General features: G+C 47.3%; 1 protein-coding gene across 6 annotated transcripts; it reads right to left on the bottom strand.

Moving 5' to 3' along the window:
• Positions 1-827: 827 nt before the first annotated feature.
• On the bottom strand, positions 828-16,811 carry MKS1 (MKS transition zone complex subunit 1). 6 transcript variants are annotated; one of them, XM_025281236.2, is made up of 19 exons: positions 16,623-16,811; positions 15,642-15,751; positions 14,346-14,416; positions 13,745-13,900; positions 8,872-8,969; positions 8,544-8,672; positions 8,179-8,283; positions 7,867-7,975; positions 7,282-7,338; positions 6,117-6,179; positions 5,936-5,978; positions 5,613-5,678; positions 3,744-3,814; positions 3,329-3,398; positions 3,126-3,233; positions 2,328-2,461; positions 1,744-1,826; positions 1,562-1,659; positions 828-1,452 (listed from the first exon to the last, which is right to left on the bottom strand). In XM_025281236.2, exons 1-19 carry the CDS (start codon positions 16,682-16,684, stop codon positions 1,361-1,363), a joined length of 1,725 nt encoding a protein of 574 aa, XP_025137021.1. In that variant the 5' UTR covers positions 16,685-16,811; the 3' UTR covers positions 828-1,360. The 6 variants fall into 6 exon arrangements, with proteins under 6 accessions (XP_025137021.1, XP_025137020.1, XP_025137022.1 ...); XM_025281235.2 differs by lacking the exon at positions 16,623-16,811 and adding an exon at positions 16,171-16,535; XM_025281237.2 differs by lacking the exons at positions 6,117-6,179; positions 16,623-16,811 and adding an exon at positions 16,171-16,522.
• Between the last annotated feature and the right edge of the window lie 2,037 nt (positions 16,812-18,848).

The following is an 18,848-nucleotide window of genomic DNA, read 5'->3' as shown; positions in this document are numbered from 1 at the left end:
GTTGATAGCTACTCCCAGGGCCCAGGGCTTTGGGGGGCAATTAGGAAGTATCCACCTAGCCTCAGCTAGGTCATCAACACCCTAAAAGAGCTCTGCTTTTGGACCTCCAGCAAGTCCCTCACTTGTCCGCTTGTGCTGCTTCCGCAGGAGACCGGCCTAGGCCTCTGACCTCGGAGACCAGGAAACCTGGGGAAGACCTCAAGGCTACCTTCTCGCCTGGGGCAACCGTTTCCTGCTCATGCTTTTGCCAGCTATGGCTGGCTTTCTGGCTGGGAGTGGTGGCTGGGGCACCTGGCAGCGATGAATCCTTCCACCAGGCAACCCTCTCACGTGTCAAGTCACACATCAGTGCCGCATACAAGGGCTCGAGAGTCAAGCAAGGGGTTCTGGGAGGCCCAGGCGAGAAGGAGGGTTTCCAGCCACTTTCGTCCACTTCCCAGCCTGTTCCTGACCCCTGCTTAGAAATGGGAGGCAAGAGTCCCAGCCTCCAGCCACCCCACGGTCTTCCTCTGAAGCCTGCAGGGTGGGCAGCACTCACTGCTTCCCCCAAGAAAGCACCGCTGAGGGCAGAAGCTGTTTCTGCTTTGGGCTGGGGATGGGGTGGCATGGGACTTGTCGTACACTTCACTCCAGATGTTTCAGAGGAATTCTGCTAAGACACAGCTGGCACTAACCTTGAAGACCCTCCTGGGGGCTGAGTTTGGAGAATCCAAAGAACCTCTGGAATAGGAAAAGGCAGGGAAGGGCAGCAGTGTTAGGGGCCCCAACATTAAGGAGAATACCTTGGCCATGCCAGAGACTTGAGCAGAAAACAAGCCGACGGAATGTCAGATGGTAGAAAACGTTTTTATGTACAAAAAACACAATAAAAGCCACTAGCCAGCTAGCAGAAAGGACTGCCTTCAGCCTTCATTTACTCTGGCAGCCAGCCCCCCGGCAGGAAAAGGAGGTGGGCTCCTGGGCTGGGGATAGAAGACCTCCCTCGCCTGCCTTCTCTCTTGGGCCCCCATGTGTGCAGCAGGTGCAGAGCAGGACGGACCGCGGCGCTCTGCCCCCGAGACCCAGAGACAGGCCAGAGAGCAGGTAGTGCTGAGGACAGAAGTGACTCTGGCCTTACCCCCAAACGGGTCTCAACCCTGAAACACCTGTCCTCTTGTGAAGGGGCACGTGCAGGGGCTGACATATCAAGAGGCGACCACCTGTGGGCATTTGGCAGCTGAAGAGCAGGTGGGGGGGTCAGGATTCTCAGCTCCTCTGGTTCTCAGCAGGTCAGTGGGGTCTCTAACCAGAAAGACGAAGAGGTGGCAGGGCCCGGGCCATGGTGGGTATCACTCATCACAGAGGCCAGGGCTGCAAAAAGCTAGGAGACTGAGGTTTCCGAGGGACTCACAAGGTCCTGGGGGAGGCTTTCTCGGGCCTCCTGCATACGGCGCCGGGCTCGCCGGAAGGCCTCTGTGAGGGAAGTAGACACGGAGTCAGGACCACAGTGTGGGGGCGATGGGGCCTAGGTGGATGTTGGGAGGGGCGGGGTGGCTGGACTTGGGTGGAGGGGGATGCCTACCCAGCACATTGTGAATGGAACTCTGCTGGCTGAATCCCTCCAGACGGTCCAACACACTCCGCATCCTCTTCCGGAGGGAACTTGACTCCATGAAGGCCCTGTGGGGAGCCAGCCACCTGACCACGGCTGCTCTGCAGCCCTGGGGACCAGAAGGCCTGAGGCAGAGGGCCGGGGCCACTCACCGGGACTGCTGCAGACAGTGCAGGCGGAAGGTGACGCTGCCTGTGGTCTCGGTGCGGAGCCCGAAGCGGCTCAGACGCTCCCCCTGTGGATCCGGTTAGTGTCAGGCTTCGGGTGGTTTCCAGACCCCAGGCACCATGCTGGCCTCACTCCCATTCTTATTCCCATTCTTGGGGAGAACAGGTCTGTCGGGGAAAATTCATCCCAAAACCCAAATGCCATCACCTCCCAACTGTCAATCAGGGAACAGTCCAGCCTCGTTTGAGAATGAGCAGTCTTCTAAGAAGCCGGCTGACCCTCTGCTTCCTGAGGTCTCAGGGATGGGCTGGGAGAAGGGGCCGGTTACTCTGATGGGGACCAGGGGAAACCTCTAAGCGTCCTACTTCTCAGAGCTCTCCTAGGAGCACAGTGACATCTGTATGTGCTTCAAGATGTGGCTGAGATTTCCCACTGGAGCCACAGAAAGGAAGAGACTAAGCATTGATAAAGCAATGAACAATCAAGGGCCCTTAACCAAGACTGCATCTTTCCCAGAAGACAGGGTCATAACTTCCCACGGTGAAATCTACCCAGAGACAAAAGTCACCTTGAAGGTTCCTGGTATCCACACGTAGGAGAGGTCCTCCAGCTCCAGAGAGCCACCAATGAAAAACCTCCGCAGTTCAGCCACTGGGCTGAGCTCCAGGGGCCTCCAGGTGGAGACCGTCAGGGTGTGAGAGCCTGGGCAGAAGAGGATGCAGCCAGGGCTGGAAAGGGCCTGCGGTCCCTCGCAGGCTCCCCAGCAGTGACACGGGCCTTGCCACCACTAAAACACCTGGTCTGGGGATGGCCTGACCTCTGGTGAAGGTCACCACGGAGGTTTAGGGGACCCACGTGGGAATCAATCAGACAGAAGCTCAGATCTTAGCTCTGCCAGTTACTACCTGGGTGCTGGCGCAAGTTTCAGCCTCTCTGAACCCCATTCTCCTCGTCTAGTAAAACGGAAATAATACCAACACCTACGCCTCAAAGAGTAGTGGGGAGAATTAAACGAGAAGCACTCAGCACACTGCCTGGCACACAAGAGAAGACAGTGGCTATTATTTCTAAAGGAACGGTGATCCGCTCAGTACATGTCTGTCCAGAGCCCATCTTGACACAGGCTGCTCCCCCAAGGCTGCAGGTCAAATCAGAGGAGCCGGAATCAGAGTCCAGAGCTGCTCAGCTGTCTCTAACGGAGACAGAAAATGCCCTCAAAAGGAGCACAGAATCTTGCAAGTTAAGTGCTTCTAGTTCCCAGTCATCCCCGCTTCTCCCAGGAAGTGGTCGAGTTCTCTGAAGCATCAGCCTTGCGTCTAGGAGCGGGGGCAGGAGGGCTACGTGCAGGGCAGGGACGAGAGGTCACCTGGGGTGGCGGGCAGCACCACAGCCCCGTAGCCTTCCACGCGGTACCGCTGCCAGAAGTCCAGCGAGACGACCTCGCAGTAGAGCACGGGCCACTCTGGGAGCGCATCTGCGGAGGGGAGAAGCGGCCAGGTCCCAGGAGGCCCCCATGGGAGAGGGCATGTCTGAGGAGTCCCAAGGCCGAGGACCGGCCAGGCCACTCACCGACAGATTCGTCCTCGTGGAGGAAGGAGGCCTCGAATGTGAAAGGGTAGGAGAAGTAGGCCACGTTATCCTAAAAAGGAGGGCTGTTGTTTTAAACTCAGTGCCACGGAGTGGCAAGGCCTCACTTGGCACTCATTTTTCCTGTGGCCAGTGACAAGGTCACGGTCCCAATGGAAAAGGAAAAACTATCACTCCACACAGGAAATAAGAGGCTAAGAGGGGAAGGGACACCCAGACACAAGCTGCTGCCATTCTCAAAAAGGCGGAGAACCCTGGGGCCAGGCGGCCCTGCAGGGCCCACAGCGAAGCGCCAGACTCAGCTCTCGAGTCCTCCCCGCGCTGTCAGCCCGATCATCTTTGGATGTCATGCCGGGAGCAGCCCTGTTCCCTCCAGGTGCCCCTGTTGTTGCCATACCATCCCCCGGGACTTGGTGGCACAGGTCTGTGTTATTCCTGAGAGCTGCTGGAACGCTGGGCTTGACCAGTCTAAAAGCCAAAGACCACACAGAGTCAGTCAACCTGGGAGGAAGGCGAGCAGTTGACAGAAACACAAAGCTCCTTTCTGCATTCAGTCACTCAGGCACGTGACCAATCACTCATGCCACGTTCACTGGGCCTACTGTGTGCTATGACGGGCCCCTGGGGACACTGCAGTGACCAGATAGAAAAGCTTTCTGTCTCTCAGGGAGCTAACCTTCTAGCTGGGGGTGGGAGGGGGCACAGAAAGCCAACCAACGACAGACCATCAGGGAGTGATAAAAGCTAAATATAAAACAGCGTGAAGAGACTGAGAGGCCTGGAGGCCCATTTAGGGATGCTGAGGGACCACTCGGAGGTGGCACTTAGGCTGAGACCTAAACTGAAGCAGAACCAGTCGTGTAAAGATAGGATTCAAAAGGTTTCAGACAGAGGAAATGGTCCTGAAAAGGCCCCAAAGTGGGAATGAACTTGGCCTGTTGAGGAACAGGAAGCATGACTGGAATGTTATAAGGGAGAGACAGGCCAGGGCCAGCTCATTCAGAGAATGGGGTCTGGACTTTGCTCAAAGTGGGAAGGGAAGCTGTTGGGGCTTTAAGTTGAAGAGAGACAGCTGGTTTACATTTTAAAGGCTCGGTTAGGCTGTGGTATGTATGGCAAATGAAACGTAAGGGGGGCTTCCCTGGTGGCTCAATGATAAAGAAGCCACCTGCCAATGCAGGAGACACAGGTTTGGTCCCTGGTCCAGGAAGATTCCCACAAGCCGAGAAAAAAACTAAGCCTGTGCACCAGAACTACTGAGCCTGTGCTCCAGAGCCCGGGAACCGTGGCTACTGAAACCTCAGGGCCCGAGAGCCCATGCTCTGCAACAAGAGTAGCCACTGCCGTGAGAAGCCCGAGCACCGCCAACGGGAGAGGAGTCCCTGCAGCAATGAAGACCCAGCACAGCTAAAAATACATAAATAAATAAAAATTATTTAAAAAAAGAAAAGAAACATAAGAGCAAGACAGGAAGCAAGAGGATAAATTAGACACTTAACGCTTTGGCCTAAGTAAGAGATGATGGTGGTTTGGTCCAGGGTCCTCAAGAGAACAGGTAATTCAGGACATCTTTGGGAAACAGACCTGACAGGAATTGCTGCTGATGGCATGAATGGTGGTAGGGAGCTAGAGAAAGTGGGGAATCAAGGATGTCTCTTATATTCCTGGTATTAGACACCAAGGAGATGATACTGTGGTTCTGCTAAGATGGAGAAGACCATGATGGCACGTTTGCGGCAAGAGGAGGAATCGGGGATGCTTTTGGTCACATTAAGCAGAAACAACAAACAGGTAAGTGGGCATGAGTCTGGAATTCAGGGGGAGGCTAAGAGTAGAGAGAGAAGTCTGGGCGTCTGAGACACACACACAGTACTGAAGCCACAGGAAGGATGGGGCCACCTAGGAAGACTGTGTAGAGACGGTAACAGAAGGCCAGGCCTGGCCTTGGATGCTCTAATAGTTTTAGGTCAACAGCAGATGAGGAAACAGCCAAGGAGACTGCTGAGCCACCAACGAGAGAGCAGAGCGGAGCACAGAGCCCGAAGGCAAGAGGAGAGGGGCAGTGAGGAAAGTGAGCTGCAGCAACTGGGAGACAAGGAGGGCGAAGGCAGACACGTCCCCACAGGATTCCACATCTTGGAAGTGACCTATGACCTTGAAAAGAACGGTAACAATTTCAGTGGAGGAGCGGGGAAGGAAACCTGACCGAATGCTTCTGGAAAACTGTCAGAAGGGGTAAAAAGGGAGACTTGTGAATACTACTTACTAGAAGTTGGCAACTCCACAAAGAAGTGGACGTAGAGGTTGTCATACTCATAGCCTTGGGCTGAAACTAAGAAAACAGGAAACAGATTCAGTGTATTGCCCTATCACCCCTAACACCTGACCCAGTCCTGCAGGGCCTACCCACTTGTGGAAGCAAGGCTCCCAAGGGCCGGGGACTCTGTGTTTCCAGGAAAGACTCATGCCTGAGTCTCCCGAGCGCTGCGGACAACCCAAGGCCACTGCTGGGGTGGGGAGGACTATTCCACACTGCTCTCTCTGGCACTTGCCAAGCCTCAGGGGACCTCTGTCTGGTGAGACACTTACCCACCTCTCCATTCACGAAGAGCCGGAGGGCACCTGGTGCGGTCTGGGGTAGAGAGAAGTGGGGACCGGTCAGGAGGTCAGAGGGAAGCAACACCTCTCCTCCAGCCTGTCCGTAAACCCCCACAGGACCTGTCATGAGATGTCCGATTCTGACGAGCAACTACCCACGCTTCCTCCCCACCTGCTGTTTCTCCACAGATCTGTTTCCTTCATTTCTCAAATGCGTAACGTAGGGGGAAAGCACCTAATTTAAATGGTGGAAGGGGCAACAGAGAGTGAGGACATTATGAGAATGGTCAAGAGAAGCAGACACAGCTGCCACTGCCCTACAGCAAGAGGCCAGAGACCCTGCTCCCTCTGGGGGCTGAGGCCAAGAAGCTAGGCAGTTTCCTTTTAAATTATTTGTGTCTCTATCTTAGTTAACTTTTTAACACTGAACATCTGTTGCTAATACAATATAAAAATAGTGAAAGCTAATTTTTTACAAACAGAGAGGGAGACCATCAGCTAACTCTATCTTTGTTTCCAGATCTAGAAAAGGAACTCCTGGAATAAGAGAAGACAAAGAACAGGACCATGGGATTAAGGACTTAAACTGTTTTGTCTTAAAAGCCAAACTATCTGACGAACAGAAATGAGATGCCTCCCTCCTTTATGGAGCATGTAGGGAAAATATCTACATTAAGAGGAAGGAAGACATTTTTCATCTTTATCAGTTCAGTCGCTCAGTTGTGTCTGACTCTTTGCGACCCCATGAATCGCAGCACGCCAGGCCTCCCTGTCCATCACTAACTCCCTGAGTTCACCCAGACTCACGTTTCATCTTTATACTTATTTACAAAAAAAATTAATGGTTAAATAGCATCACTGACTCAGTGGACATGAATCTGAGCAAACCCCAGGAAACAGGAAGCCTGGCATGCAGTCCATGGGGTTGCAAAGAGTCGGACATGACTGAGTGACTCAACAGCAACAATAAAATTAATTATAAAGTAATACATGAATGCACCACCGCTGATAAAAATTCAAAACTACCTAAGTTTAGAGAATAAAAAGGAAACATTCCTGACATATCCCTCTCACCCCTCAATAGCCACCTGCTGTCTCCAATTCCACCCTCTTCCCAGAGAAAGCCCCCAGAAGATATGTGCCCTTTGAGACCTCTTCCTATGCATCGACAGTTCTAAATCAACATGCAACGCTTCGAAAACACAGCAAAATACTCTATGTTATTTTCTACTTTCTTTTTACACTGAAGAGTGTGTCTTGGGGACCTTGAAGAGAAGACCATCACTCAGCTAGAGTCAGAGCGCTCTTATGGTGGTGTGGGAAGCTGGGCTACTCACCATCTCAAAGTCAGTGCCCACGAGGCTGTTGAGATACTCCTTGTGCCGGCCGTAGAGCTGAGGAAACAAACCACCCCGAGACTCAAGATGCAGTCCCAGGCAGACCAGGGTTCAGGTCTGCATGGGAGGGAGAAACGCAGCAGGAATGGGAAACGCCACGGAGAGCCGAGTGCCTGAGCGCTCCTGCCGCCGACATCCGACAGCGAAGCACAGAGGCTCTGGAGTCCACTGGCCTGGGGCCAAGCCGGCTCCCACGCTGCTGCGACCTGGGGCAGACTCTTAGCTTCTTGACCTCCATTGCCTCACTTGTAAAATGGTCATAAAATAAGCATTCCCTCGAAGGGCTGCAGTACAGTCTAAATGAAATTAGGCATGTGAAGTCCCTAGCACAGAGCACAGGCCATGCTCAGATAGATCGTCATTAGCATAATGATCTTATAACAGGCTCAACGCCTCATGTCTGATAGGTTAGAAGGGCTTCCCCAGTCAGGAGAGGCCATCAAGAGCAAGACCCGGCCGCTGCTGACCAACCCTCAAGCGCAGCCTCAGCTCCGCTCTCCGGTTCTCGGATGAACCAGCACTCACGTCCTTGAACACGCGCTGTTCCCGCTCCTCCTCCTCAGGCTGGGCGAGGGAAGACACATTGTCGATCGTATAGTTCCACAGCTCCTGCTTCTCCCCCTCTGTCTCGATTCTGTAAGGTCAAAGCCACAAAGGGACTAACTGGGAAAACAGGAGATGAGGCCCTCCAGACCCAACCCAGGAACAAACTGTCAGCTGGGAATTTAAACGTCAGGAGAGACAAAGGGCTTTCTGAGAACTTCCTCCACTCAAGGCAAGAAGTGAAGCCCAGCAAAGGAATGCTAGTCTCCACCGCCTCTTTCTTCCTCTTCTCACCTGTAGGGTCCTTTGCAGCCAGTGAAGTCAGGTTTTACTGTGATCACTCCATTGCTGTCCACCTTCAGAGTACAGAGGACATGTTCATGCTTCTTATAGCCAAGCCTAGAAACCAGGGGTAACACAAGAGTTCAAGATTGCTGGCCCCATTTCTGGGAAAGAGGATGAGGTATTCAGTTCACATCAGGGGAGTAGACAGAGGCTAGGGTGAGAACAGTCAGAGTAAAACATTTCCTTCCAAAGAAAAAGAAGGAAACAAAATCCCTCCCTCCCATATACCTGGGATGACCGTAACAGGAGGGTGATGGTTAGCAACAGGAGAAGAGGATGAAGGTCTGAGTTGGGCAGTGAGAAGTTTCACTCACTTTCCATAGGGCCCCAGGTCTGCCATGATGTACATGGTCTGAAGAGGAGTGTTGATGACATGGTTGTTCTTGATGAATTCTTCTGAGGGCTCCCAAGTGACGATTCGTGACTTAAGTATGCCACCTTCCCTGGGAGACACCACAGGAAGGGTCACTTCCCTGGCACCCCCTGAAGAGCCTGAAGGAAGAACGCAAGGGAGCACACCCAGAAGGAGTACAGGGGAGCACTCCACTGCAGAGTGGGACACTCGCATCGGTGAGCACACCAAGAACACTGGCACAGAAGGAATACGGGGACCTCCCCAGCCCCATACACACTTGCACTCACGTCCCTCGCCTGTCCTGCCGTCGCCGCCTGACATTTGCCATTCGCTCGACCAAGAAGGATGGCATTTCGCTGGCTGCGGTGGTCATTTTCTGACAGTGCTGGGAAAACAGAGCAGCTTGGTATAAGCCAGCAGCTCAGGGCCACGTGGGACCAAGCAGCTGGAGGGAAACCTTCCTTCTGAAACCTCACAGGACCTTGAGAGCGCAGCCACCTCACAACAGCACACGCTGATGGAGGGTGCAGAGGCACAAACAGCTCAGAGAAGAGCCCAACCATGCCCTGATCTGCCCTAAGGTGGTAGCAGCACATTACTCTTGAGAAATGAGTCTGCAGTCTGTAAGCCCGTACCAACAGAGTTGGGTGAGTCTACCCAGTAGATGCTGACGTCACTAGGTGGTTGGAAGATGCCAAATGTAACACAAGTATTCCGTGAAAAACGCTCCGTAATTTTCCTTTCTTTACCAAAACAGACAACCTAAATTTTACATGCTACCAACCCACAACTTTCAAAAACATTCACTTAACACCTAGCTTACAAATCTACAGACTCCCCACTCACACCTATGGATAGATCAACTAACAGAAAATTAACAAGGAAACACAAACTTTAAACGATACAATAGACCAGTTAGACCTAATTGATATCTATAGGACATTTCATCCCAAAACAATGAATTTCACCTTTTTCTCAAGTGCACATGGAACCTTCTTCAGGATAGATCACATCTGGGCCATAAATCTAGCCTTGGTAAATTCAAAAAAATTGAAATCATTCCAAGCATCTTTTCTGACCACAATGCAGTAAGATTAGATCTCAATTACAAGAGAAAAACTATTAAAAATTCCAACATATGGAGGCTGAACAACATGCTGCTGAATAACCAACAAATCACAGAAGAAATTAAAAAAGAAATCAAAATTTGCATAGAAGCAAATGAAAATGAAAACACAACAACCCAAAACCTGTGGGACACTGTAAAAGCAGTCCTAAGGGGAAAGTTCATAGCAATACAGGCATACCTCAAGAAACAAGAAAAAAGTCAAATAAATAACCTAACTCTACACCTAAAGCAACTAGAAAAGGAAGAAATGAAGAACCCCAGGGTTAGTAGAAGGAAAGAAATCTTAAAAATTAGGGCAGAAATAAATGCAAAAGAAACAAAAGAGACCATAGCAAAAATCAACAAAGCCAAAAGCTGGTTCTTTGAAAGGATAAATAAAATTGACAAACCATTAGCCAGACTCATCAAGAAACAATGGGAGAAAAATCAAATCAATAAAATTAGAAATGAAAATGGAGAGATCACAACAGACAACACAGAAATACAAAGCATCATAAGAGACTACTATCAACAATTATATGCCAATAAAATGGACAACGTGGAAGAAATAGACAAATTCTTAGAAAAGTACAACTTTCCAAAACTGGACCAGGAAGAAATAGAAAATCTTAACAGACCCATCACAAGCACGGAAATTGAAACTGTAATCAAAAATCTTCCAGCAAACAAAAGCCCAGGTCCAGACAGCTTCACAGCTGAATTCTACCAAAAATTTAGAGAAGAGCTAACACCTATCCTACTCAAACTCTTCCAGAAAATTGCAGAGGAAGGTACACTTCCAAACTCATTCTATGAGGCCACCATCACCCTAATACCAAAACCTGACAAAGATCTCACAAAAAAAGAAAACCACAGGCCAATATCACTGATGAACATAGATGCAAAAATCCTTAACAAAATTCTAGCAATCAGAATCCAACAACACATTAAAAAGATCATACACCATGACCAAGTGGGCTTTATCCCAGGGATGCAAGGATTCTTCAATATCTGCAAATCAATCAATGTAATACACCACATTAACAAATTGAAAAATAAAAACCATATGATTATCTCAATAGATGCAGAGAAAGCCTTTGACAAAATTCAACATCCATTTATGATAAAAACTCTCCAGAAAGCAGGAATAGAAGGAACATACCTCAACATAATAAAAGCTATATATGACAAACCCACAGCAAACATTATCCTCAATGGTGAAAAATTGAAAGCATTTCCTCTAAAGTCAGGAACAAGACAAGGGTGCCCACTTTCACCATTACTATTCAACATAGTTTTGGAAGTTTTGGCCACAGCAATCAGAGCAGAAAAAGAAATAAAAGGAATCCAAATTGGAAAAGAAGAAGTAAAACTCTCACTTTGCAGATGACATGATCCTCTACATAGAAAACCCTAAAAACTCCACCAGAAAATTACTAGAACTAATCAATGATTATAGTAAAGTTGCAGGATATAAAATCAACACACAGAAATCCCTTGCATTCCTATACACTAATAATGAGAAAACAGAAAGAGAAATTAAGGAAATAATTCCATTCACCATTGCAATGAAAAGAATAAAATACTTAGGAATATATCTACCTAAAGAAACTAAAGACCTATATATAGAAAACTATAAAACACTGGTGAAAGAAATCAAAGAGGACACTAACAGATGGAAAAATATACCATGTTCATGGATTGGAAGAATCAATATAGTGAAAATGAGTATACTACCCAAAGCAATTTATAGATTCAATGCAATCCCTATCAAGCTACCAACGGTATTCTTCACAGAGCTAGAACAAATAATTTCACAATTTGTATGGAAATACAAAAAACCTCGAATAGCCAAAGCTACCTTGAGAAAGAAGAATGGCACTGGAGGAATCAACCTACCTGACTTCAGGCTCTACTACAAAGCCAGTCATCAAGACAGTATGGTACTGGCACAAAGACAGAAATATAGATCAATGGAACAAAACAGAAAGCCCAGAGATAAATCCACGCACATATGGACACCTTATCTTTGACAAAGGAGGCAAGAATATACAATGGATTAAAAACAATCTCTTTAACAAGTGGTGCTGGGAAATCTGGTCAACCACTTGTAAAAGAATGAAACTAGAACACTTTCTAACACCATACACAAAAATAAACTCAAAATGGATTAAAGATCTAAATGTAAGACCAGAAACTATAAAACTCCTAGAGGAGAACACAGGCAAAACACTCTCCGACATACATCACAGCAGGATCCTCTATGACCCACCTCCAAGAATATTGGAAATAAAAGCAAAAATAAACAAATGGGACCTAATTAAACTTAAAAGCTTCTGCACAACAAAGGAAACTATAAGCAAGGTGAAAAGACAGCCTTCAGAATGGGAGAAAATAATAGCAAACGAAGCAACTGACAAACAACTAATCTCAAAAATATACAAGCAACTCCTACAGCTCAACTCCAGAAAAATAAATGACCCAATCAAAAAATGGGCCAAAGAACTAAATAGACATTTCTCCAAAGAAGACATACAGATGGCTAACAAACACATGAAAAGATGCTCAACATCACTCATTATCAGAGAAATGCAAATCAAAACCACTATGAGGTACCATTTCACGCCAGTCAGAAAGGCTGTGATCCAAAATTCTACAAGCAATAAATGCTGGAGAGGGTGTGGAGAAAGGGAACCCTCTTACATTGTTGGTGGGAATGAAAACTAGTACAGCCACTATGGAGAACAGTGTGGAGATTCCTTAAAAACTGGAAATAGAACTGCCTTATGATCCAGCAATCCCACTGCTGGGCATACACACTGAGGAAACCAGAATTGAAAGAGACACGTGTACCCCAATGTTCATCGCAGCACTGTTTATAATAGCCAGGATATGGAAGCAACCTAGATGTCCATCAGCAGATGAATGGATAAGAAAGCTATGGTACATATACACAATGGAGTATTACTCAGCCATTAAAAAGAATACATTTGAATCAGTTCTAATGAGGTGGATGAAACTGGGGCCTATTTTACAGAGTGAAGTAAGCCAGAAAGAAAAACACCAATACAGTATACCAACACATATATATATGGAATTTAGAAAGATGGTAACAATAACCCTGTATACAAGACAGCAAAAGAAACACTGATGTATAGAACAGTCTTTTGGACTCTGTGGGAGAGGGAGAGGGTGGGATGATTTGGGAGAATGGCATTGAAATATGTATAATATCATATATGAAACGAGTCGCCAGTCCAGGTTCGATGCACAATACTGGATGCTTGGGGCTGGTGCACTGGGACGACCCAGAGGGATGGTATGGGGAGGGAGGAGGGTTCAGGATGGGGAACACATGTATACCTGTGGCGGATTCATTTCGATATTTGGCAAAACCAATACAATATTGTAAAGTTTAAAAATAAAATAAAATTAGATTTTGCATTAAAAAAAAAAAAGAAATCTACAGACTCATAGACAAAAATCAGAAAATATAGGCTCTCCCCTCCTTCAAGGAGTTTATAATCTCACTGAGAAGACAGAACATATCATACAGTGACTGAAGAAAATCTAAAACGAGGCCACAAGGGTACGCTGCCATTGGCAAACTGAGGACATAAGCCATTCCCTATACAGTACTGAATTCCTCTTCAAATCTGTATGTTCAGTTTTGGCTGAATCCCATGATGAATTTAATCTAGATGGTTCTAGACTCCATCCACCTGTCTGATCTCATGATGCACGGGGGAAATCAAACCTAGCGGCTGCTCCCCACAGTGTGCAGTCTGCAAGCCTAGCATTAGAGACACTGCAGGCTCCCCCAGGCCCTCCAGCAGGTGTGGCAGGGAGCAGCAGCCACACCACCCACAGACTGTGCCCACCAACCTACTCCAGTCTGGCTGCCAGAAACACACGGAAATTCCTAGACAGGCTCACTTAACAGGCTTCTGAGTTAAAACACGAGGCCAGAAAGCCAGGGGAAACAAAGGTGAAGGGAGCTACAGAGCTTGGGTAAGTCTACCTGAGTCTGTCTACTTGGGAAAGAATGATACCTCTTCCAAATTGGTGTATCTATCAGAGTCAGTGTAGGTAAAGATCCGTCGGTTCTTCCTGCCACCTGAATCTTCCAGCTTTAGAATCTCTTGACGGTATTGATGATCCAAAGGGCTCTGACAGGCTGCTTCATTTTGGTACAGATCTACTTCAAACTGAGGTCACAAAGAAACAGAGTTCCAGTGAGAATATTTTAATTTTGTCGCTACAACTGTTTGGTCAAATATCATTTGTCATGATGTTTTATCTAAACTGATGGAGGACAGAAAAGCCAACGAAGGTTAGTGCTACAAGGAACCAGAGCGACAGTCTAACTCAATTCTGCTGTTATAGAACTGACACACCAAGACCGTGTGCTGTTTTGGTATGTGGCCCAGAGGTGAAAAGCATGTTACTCAAGATCATAAAACCAGCTAGTGACAGGTTTTATGTGTGCTGTGTGTACACTGAGCCCGTACACACAGCAGTGGGAAGTATACACTGCTGTAACTTTTCTGGAAGTCAGTTTGGCGATATGTATCAGGAACCTTTCCCTGCGACCAGGCAGGCGGACGTGGGCCAGGTGCAGGGAGACGGAGCAGACAAGGGGCACCAGCCCACCTGGCTGAAGAGCTTCTCTTGCCACCCAATCACAACCTCCTCTTCTTCTTCTTCCTCTGGGCGGTGTCCACCTGCATAGAAAACAGAGCGAGTCAAATGTTTGAGCCCAACTAGCACTACTTCTTGCTCTCTGGTTGGTTATAACCAAAGTCTGTGCTCTTATACTTGCCACAAAACCAGTTGGAGTTCACTGATTATGAAGTACTCACTCTAGAGAGGCAGTAGATATGCGCAGAAGCCAAGGTTAAGACCCAAGAAGTTTTAATCACCCCCCTCACTTTAATAATAGAAATCACGTCCTCCAGGAATTAATTAATCTAATTCAGAGTCAAGAGCTGAAATTTAGATATAGGCTGAACAGCTCTTTCTCAATGCCGATTGTCTACATTTGCTATGAACCATGGCATTTTTATCTTCACTATTTCTGAAGCCATAAATCTAGAATCACAAACACTGTAACCTTAAGAGACCAAGTATTAAGAGAGAAAAGGAAAGACATAAAACAGATTGTTTTTAAAAAAGAACCAAATCTAATATGTATACTCCTAGATGAGTATGCCTTTTCCAAAGATATATGCTTCAAAACCCACCAGCTCACACTTTTGCCCAGCAATATTTCTGAACAGAAACAACAAAAGCAAAGAGACTAGTGACCTAACATAAACACACTGTCTTCTCTTTCTCACTTTTCTGGCTTCTCAGAGAAAGAAAAAGGCTAGAACACAGATAATACTAATACGCACATTTTCTGGGACTTCCCTGGTAGTCCCATGGTTGCATTGCAGGGGGCATGGGTTCCATCCCTACAGGGAAAACTAAGATCCCACATGCCACACAGCAAGGTTAAAAAAAAAAAGTGCATTTTCCAAGCAGACCCAAATGTTTAACTTGTTTTTAAAAAGTGTTCATATTGTAAGTTTCAAGTTTGGAGTCATATTTTCTCTTAGGAAAAAAAAATGTCAGAAATGGCATTTGGGTTTAGAGGTAAATTTATAATATACCCAAAGCACAGTATTTGCTATTTCAGTACATTTGACCACAGTTCAGATCAGCTTCTTGATGATAGGAATCACTTCTTGAATTCAATTTTCACACAACATAATGTAGTAGTTAAAACTGCCTGGGATCAAATTCTGACTTCAACAGTTGGCAGCCCAGTGACCTTGGACAAGAAACGCAAGCTCTCTATACCCTTTCTCAGACTATAGACCTGGGTCTACTCTGTCTTAAGAGGTAACCTCAGCCCTAGGCCCTTCCCCAGATCCCCAAGGGGCCCCATCACCAAAATACACCCACTGGCCGTTGGGTGAGGCCTAAAAGTGGCCAAGTCTATGAGATCCTTCCCCAGTTGGGCAGCAGGCTGGCAATGGAGGTAGTTGCTTGATGTGATTCTTTGCAGGTGGACTCTGCCAGGAAAAGAGAAGCCCAAAATACTGTTACAAGATACACAAGCAGGAGACGAACACAGAGCAAGGATGGGGAAACGAAGCACTGAAGAGATTATGACTACCAAGAGATGTGGCAGGGTGCAGGCAACAGAGGGGCGGGGAGGGGGGCATGGGGCCCCAGGGAGGAGAGGATGCGAGAGTGTATTGGAGGGAGACATAGGGCCCTGAGGAATTTGGGGGGCGTAGGGTCCTGAAAGGGTGAGTCTAGGAAGTTGCGAGTGAAGAGGGTTCCAGGTAGTGAGGGAGACGCGACGAGGCCTGGATCACAGTGGTCAGTACTGCAAACGGAAGTGAGGGCCCCAGCAAAGGAGAAGTGTAATTCAGGCTCCAATTATCTGAGAGCATAAAAGCACGGGGCTCTGGGGTGATGCGACTACCGGAGGCGGAGGTTGCGCACGGGGTCCCGAGAGCGGTACACGGCCTCTCCGGTGTCACTGCTCCAGATGGCCTCCGCCATGACAGCTGCGCCGCGCACGACTGCGCCGGAAAGCGCGCCGCCCCGGTTCCCCTGGCAACTGAGACGCCGTCAGGAGCCTGGAACCCGGTTCCCTAGGCGGCGCGGGAGAAGCCCTGCCCATCGCGGGCCCCGCCCGGGCTGAGCCCCTGCCCACGCCGGCTGGGGTAGTCCTGCGGGGTTGCCGCTGGTCTTTAGTGCGAACAAAGCTCGCTCACACCCAAGGCCGGGCTGGGTGCGCGTGACGAATGAGGAAACTAAAGCCGCGCTATCGGCCCCCATTATGTGGATTCGGACAGAAATGGTCGTAAGCTCCAAATCCGAGTGTCCCGAATTCTCAGCTACTACTTTTCCCACCACACCACACAGTCTTACACTGAATCCTGGGACACTTTGGCCTCAGAATTGGTTGACGGGGACTCACAGAATGCACCCATTCTTGCCAGAGGAGTGACGGAAAGTGAAGACAGTTACCCAGACATGAAAGTGTCAGAAGATTTATTACTCCTTGGGTTGGCATTCACTGAACCAGAGAAAAAAGAAACAAGGAAGCTAGCAGTAAGGAAGGAAAAGGTGTCATTATTGCACTGGTTTTTCCCCTGCATGTGTTATTTCCCGATATTTAAGCCACCTTAGATACCGCACTGACCTTGAGAAAAGTCAATAAAATGCCATTCTGAAGACGTGCTTCATTGGGCTGCCAAAGGCGAGACACACCTGTAACCTTGAATCCGGCTCTCTGGCACCTTGGGGATGGCAGCAGTTATCAGCCTTTGTCATTTGCTGCTTCTTGTCCCCTGAACCCAGTTTGATTATATGGCATTGGGAGCCATCAGCAACAAAGCTGCTCTTGTATAACACTAAAGACTCGCTGTAACAATAGCCCTATTTATTTAAGATCTAATACAGCCTGGGCTCCTTGTTTATGTGGTCCCTAATCCTCCTAGAAATCCCTTAAGTAGGTATTTGTTATTCTCATAGTCAATGAAGTTATTGAAGGCCAGAACTTAAAGGTTGAACTGGAGTAAGTGGTAGAGGAGCTGAGACTCCAGCCCAGGCCTGTCTTTAGAGCCTGAACACCTTCCACTCTGCTTCACAACCTCTCACCTACCAATGTATTCTGTACGAGCACACAATTCCCAACCTGGGAAATAGTAATAATTATTTCAACAGGTGAAACCGTGAAGGCAGAATATCATTCTTAAGAAAAAAGATCACTCTAATTTTTTCTTTTAAAATTGTGAATAGGCAACACTTTGCCATATGAACCACAAATGATGAAGTTGGAGCCTGAAACAACTTTCGTTTTATACCAAATCTAACTTAGAGCAAAGTCAACCTGACATAATTATAAGCAAAGTACTGTATCACATGATATGCAAATATAAGTGATTTGTCTAAGTAACCATAATTAAATTATCTTTATACAGGTAAACTAGATTTTTATTCCTTTTATTTACTGATATAAATCAGGATTCTTAAAATTGGGATCCATGAGCAGAGTTCAAGGGGTCTATTGATCCCCTTACCCAGTGGGGAGAGGGAAGGGAGAAAAGCAAGATAGGGGTATGAGATTAGGAGTTACAAACTACTATGTATAAAATAAATAAGAAACAGAGATATGTTTTATAACACAGGAAAATATAGCTATTATTTTGTAATAACTTTAAATGGAATATAATCTATAAAACTATTGAATCCCTGTTTCAGGTTTTACACCTGAAACTAATGATCTAAATTGACTGTGCTGTGCTTAGTCACACAGTCGTGTCTGACTCTTCGATCCCATGGACTGTAGCCCACCATGCTCCTCTGTCCTTGGGGATTCTATAGGCAAGAATACTAGAGAGGGTTACCAGGCCCTCCTCCCGGGAATCTTCCCAACCCAGGGATTGAACCCAGTTCTCCTGCATTGCAGGTGTAGTCTTTACTGTTTGAGCCACCAGGGAAGCCCAAATCAACTAACTATACTTCAACTAAAAAAAAAAAAAAAACAACTCCCTAGGGACTTCCCTCGTGGTCCAGTGGTTAAGAATCCACCTTACAATTCAGGGGACACGGGTTTGGTCCTCGGTGTGGGAACTAAGATCCCATGTGTCACAGGGCAACTAAGACGGCAGGCCACAACTATTGAGCCTTTGCACCACAACTAGAGAATCAATGCACCACAATGAAAGATCCTGCATGATGCAACAAAGATCCCACGTGCTGCAACTAAGCCCTGATGCGGACAAATTAAACAAACAAACAAACAAAAAACCCTCCTTGAGCTTTGTGTGAGCCATTTTTCTGGAAAGAGTTTGTGGCTTTTATCAGATTCTGGAAGGAGTCTGTATCCTGATATCAAGAAGAGCCTGATCCCCACTATGTTTGTGTACTGACATCTTGTTAAAAATGTAAAGTTTGGATTACATATCATAAAGGCCAAAATCCCCTGTACCATCACCAGCAACCATTCCTCCCCTATCCCTAATCAGGATTGTTTAGAGTTGATATTCACTGTGTTCTCCCTAAAATAGTGCCATTGTTTGGATAATTTTTATGGTTAAAAAACGATTGCACAATCATGAAGGGTAAACATGGCTTCCTTTTCACATGTTT

The sequence above is a fragment of the Bubalus bubalis genome, chromosome 3 (assembly GCF_019923935.1).
Source record: "Bubalus bubalis isolate 160015118507 breed Murrah chromosome 3, NDDB_SH_1, whole genome shotgun sequence".
Lineage (NCBI taxonomy): Eukaryota > Metazoa > Chordata > Mammalia > Artiodactyla > Bovidae > Bubalus > Bubalus bubalis.
This window is presented reverse-complemented; position numbering and strand designations above follow the sequence as displayed.

Bases quoted from the DNA above. Each gene is read 5' to 3' on its own strand.
- MKS1 (XM_025281235.2), bottom strand. From the start codon at position 16,250: ATGGCGGAGGCCATCTGGAGCAGTGACACCGGAGAGGCCGTGTACCGC. The intron at 7,976-8,178 runs GTGAGAAGAGGA...TTGACCTTACAG, and splicing joins GGCTGCAAAGGACCCTACAG to AATCGAGACAGAGGGGGAGA. The intron at 2,462-3,125 runs GTGACCTCTCGT...TCTTCTGCCCAG, and splicing joins GGTGCTGCCCGCCACCCCAG to GCTCTCACACCCTGACGGTC.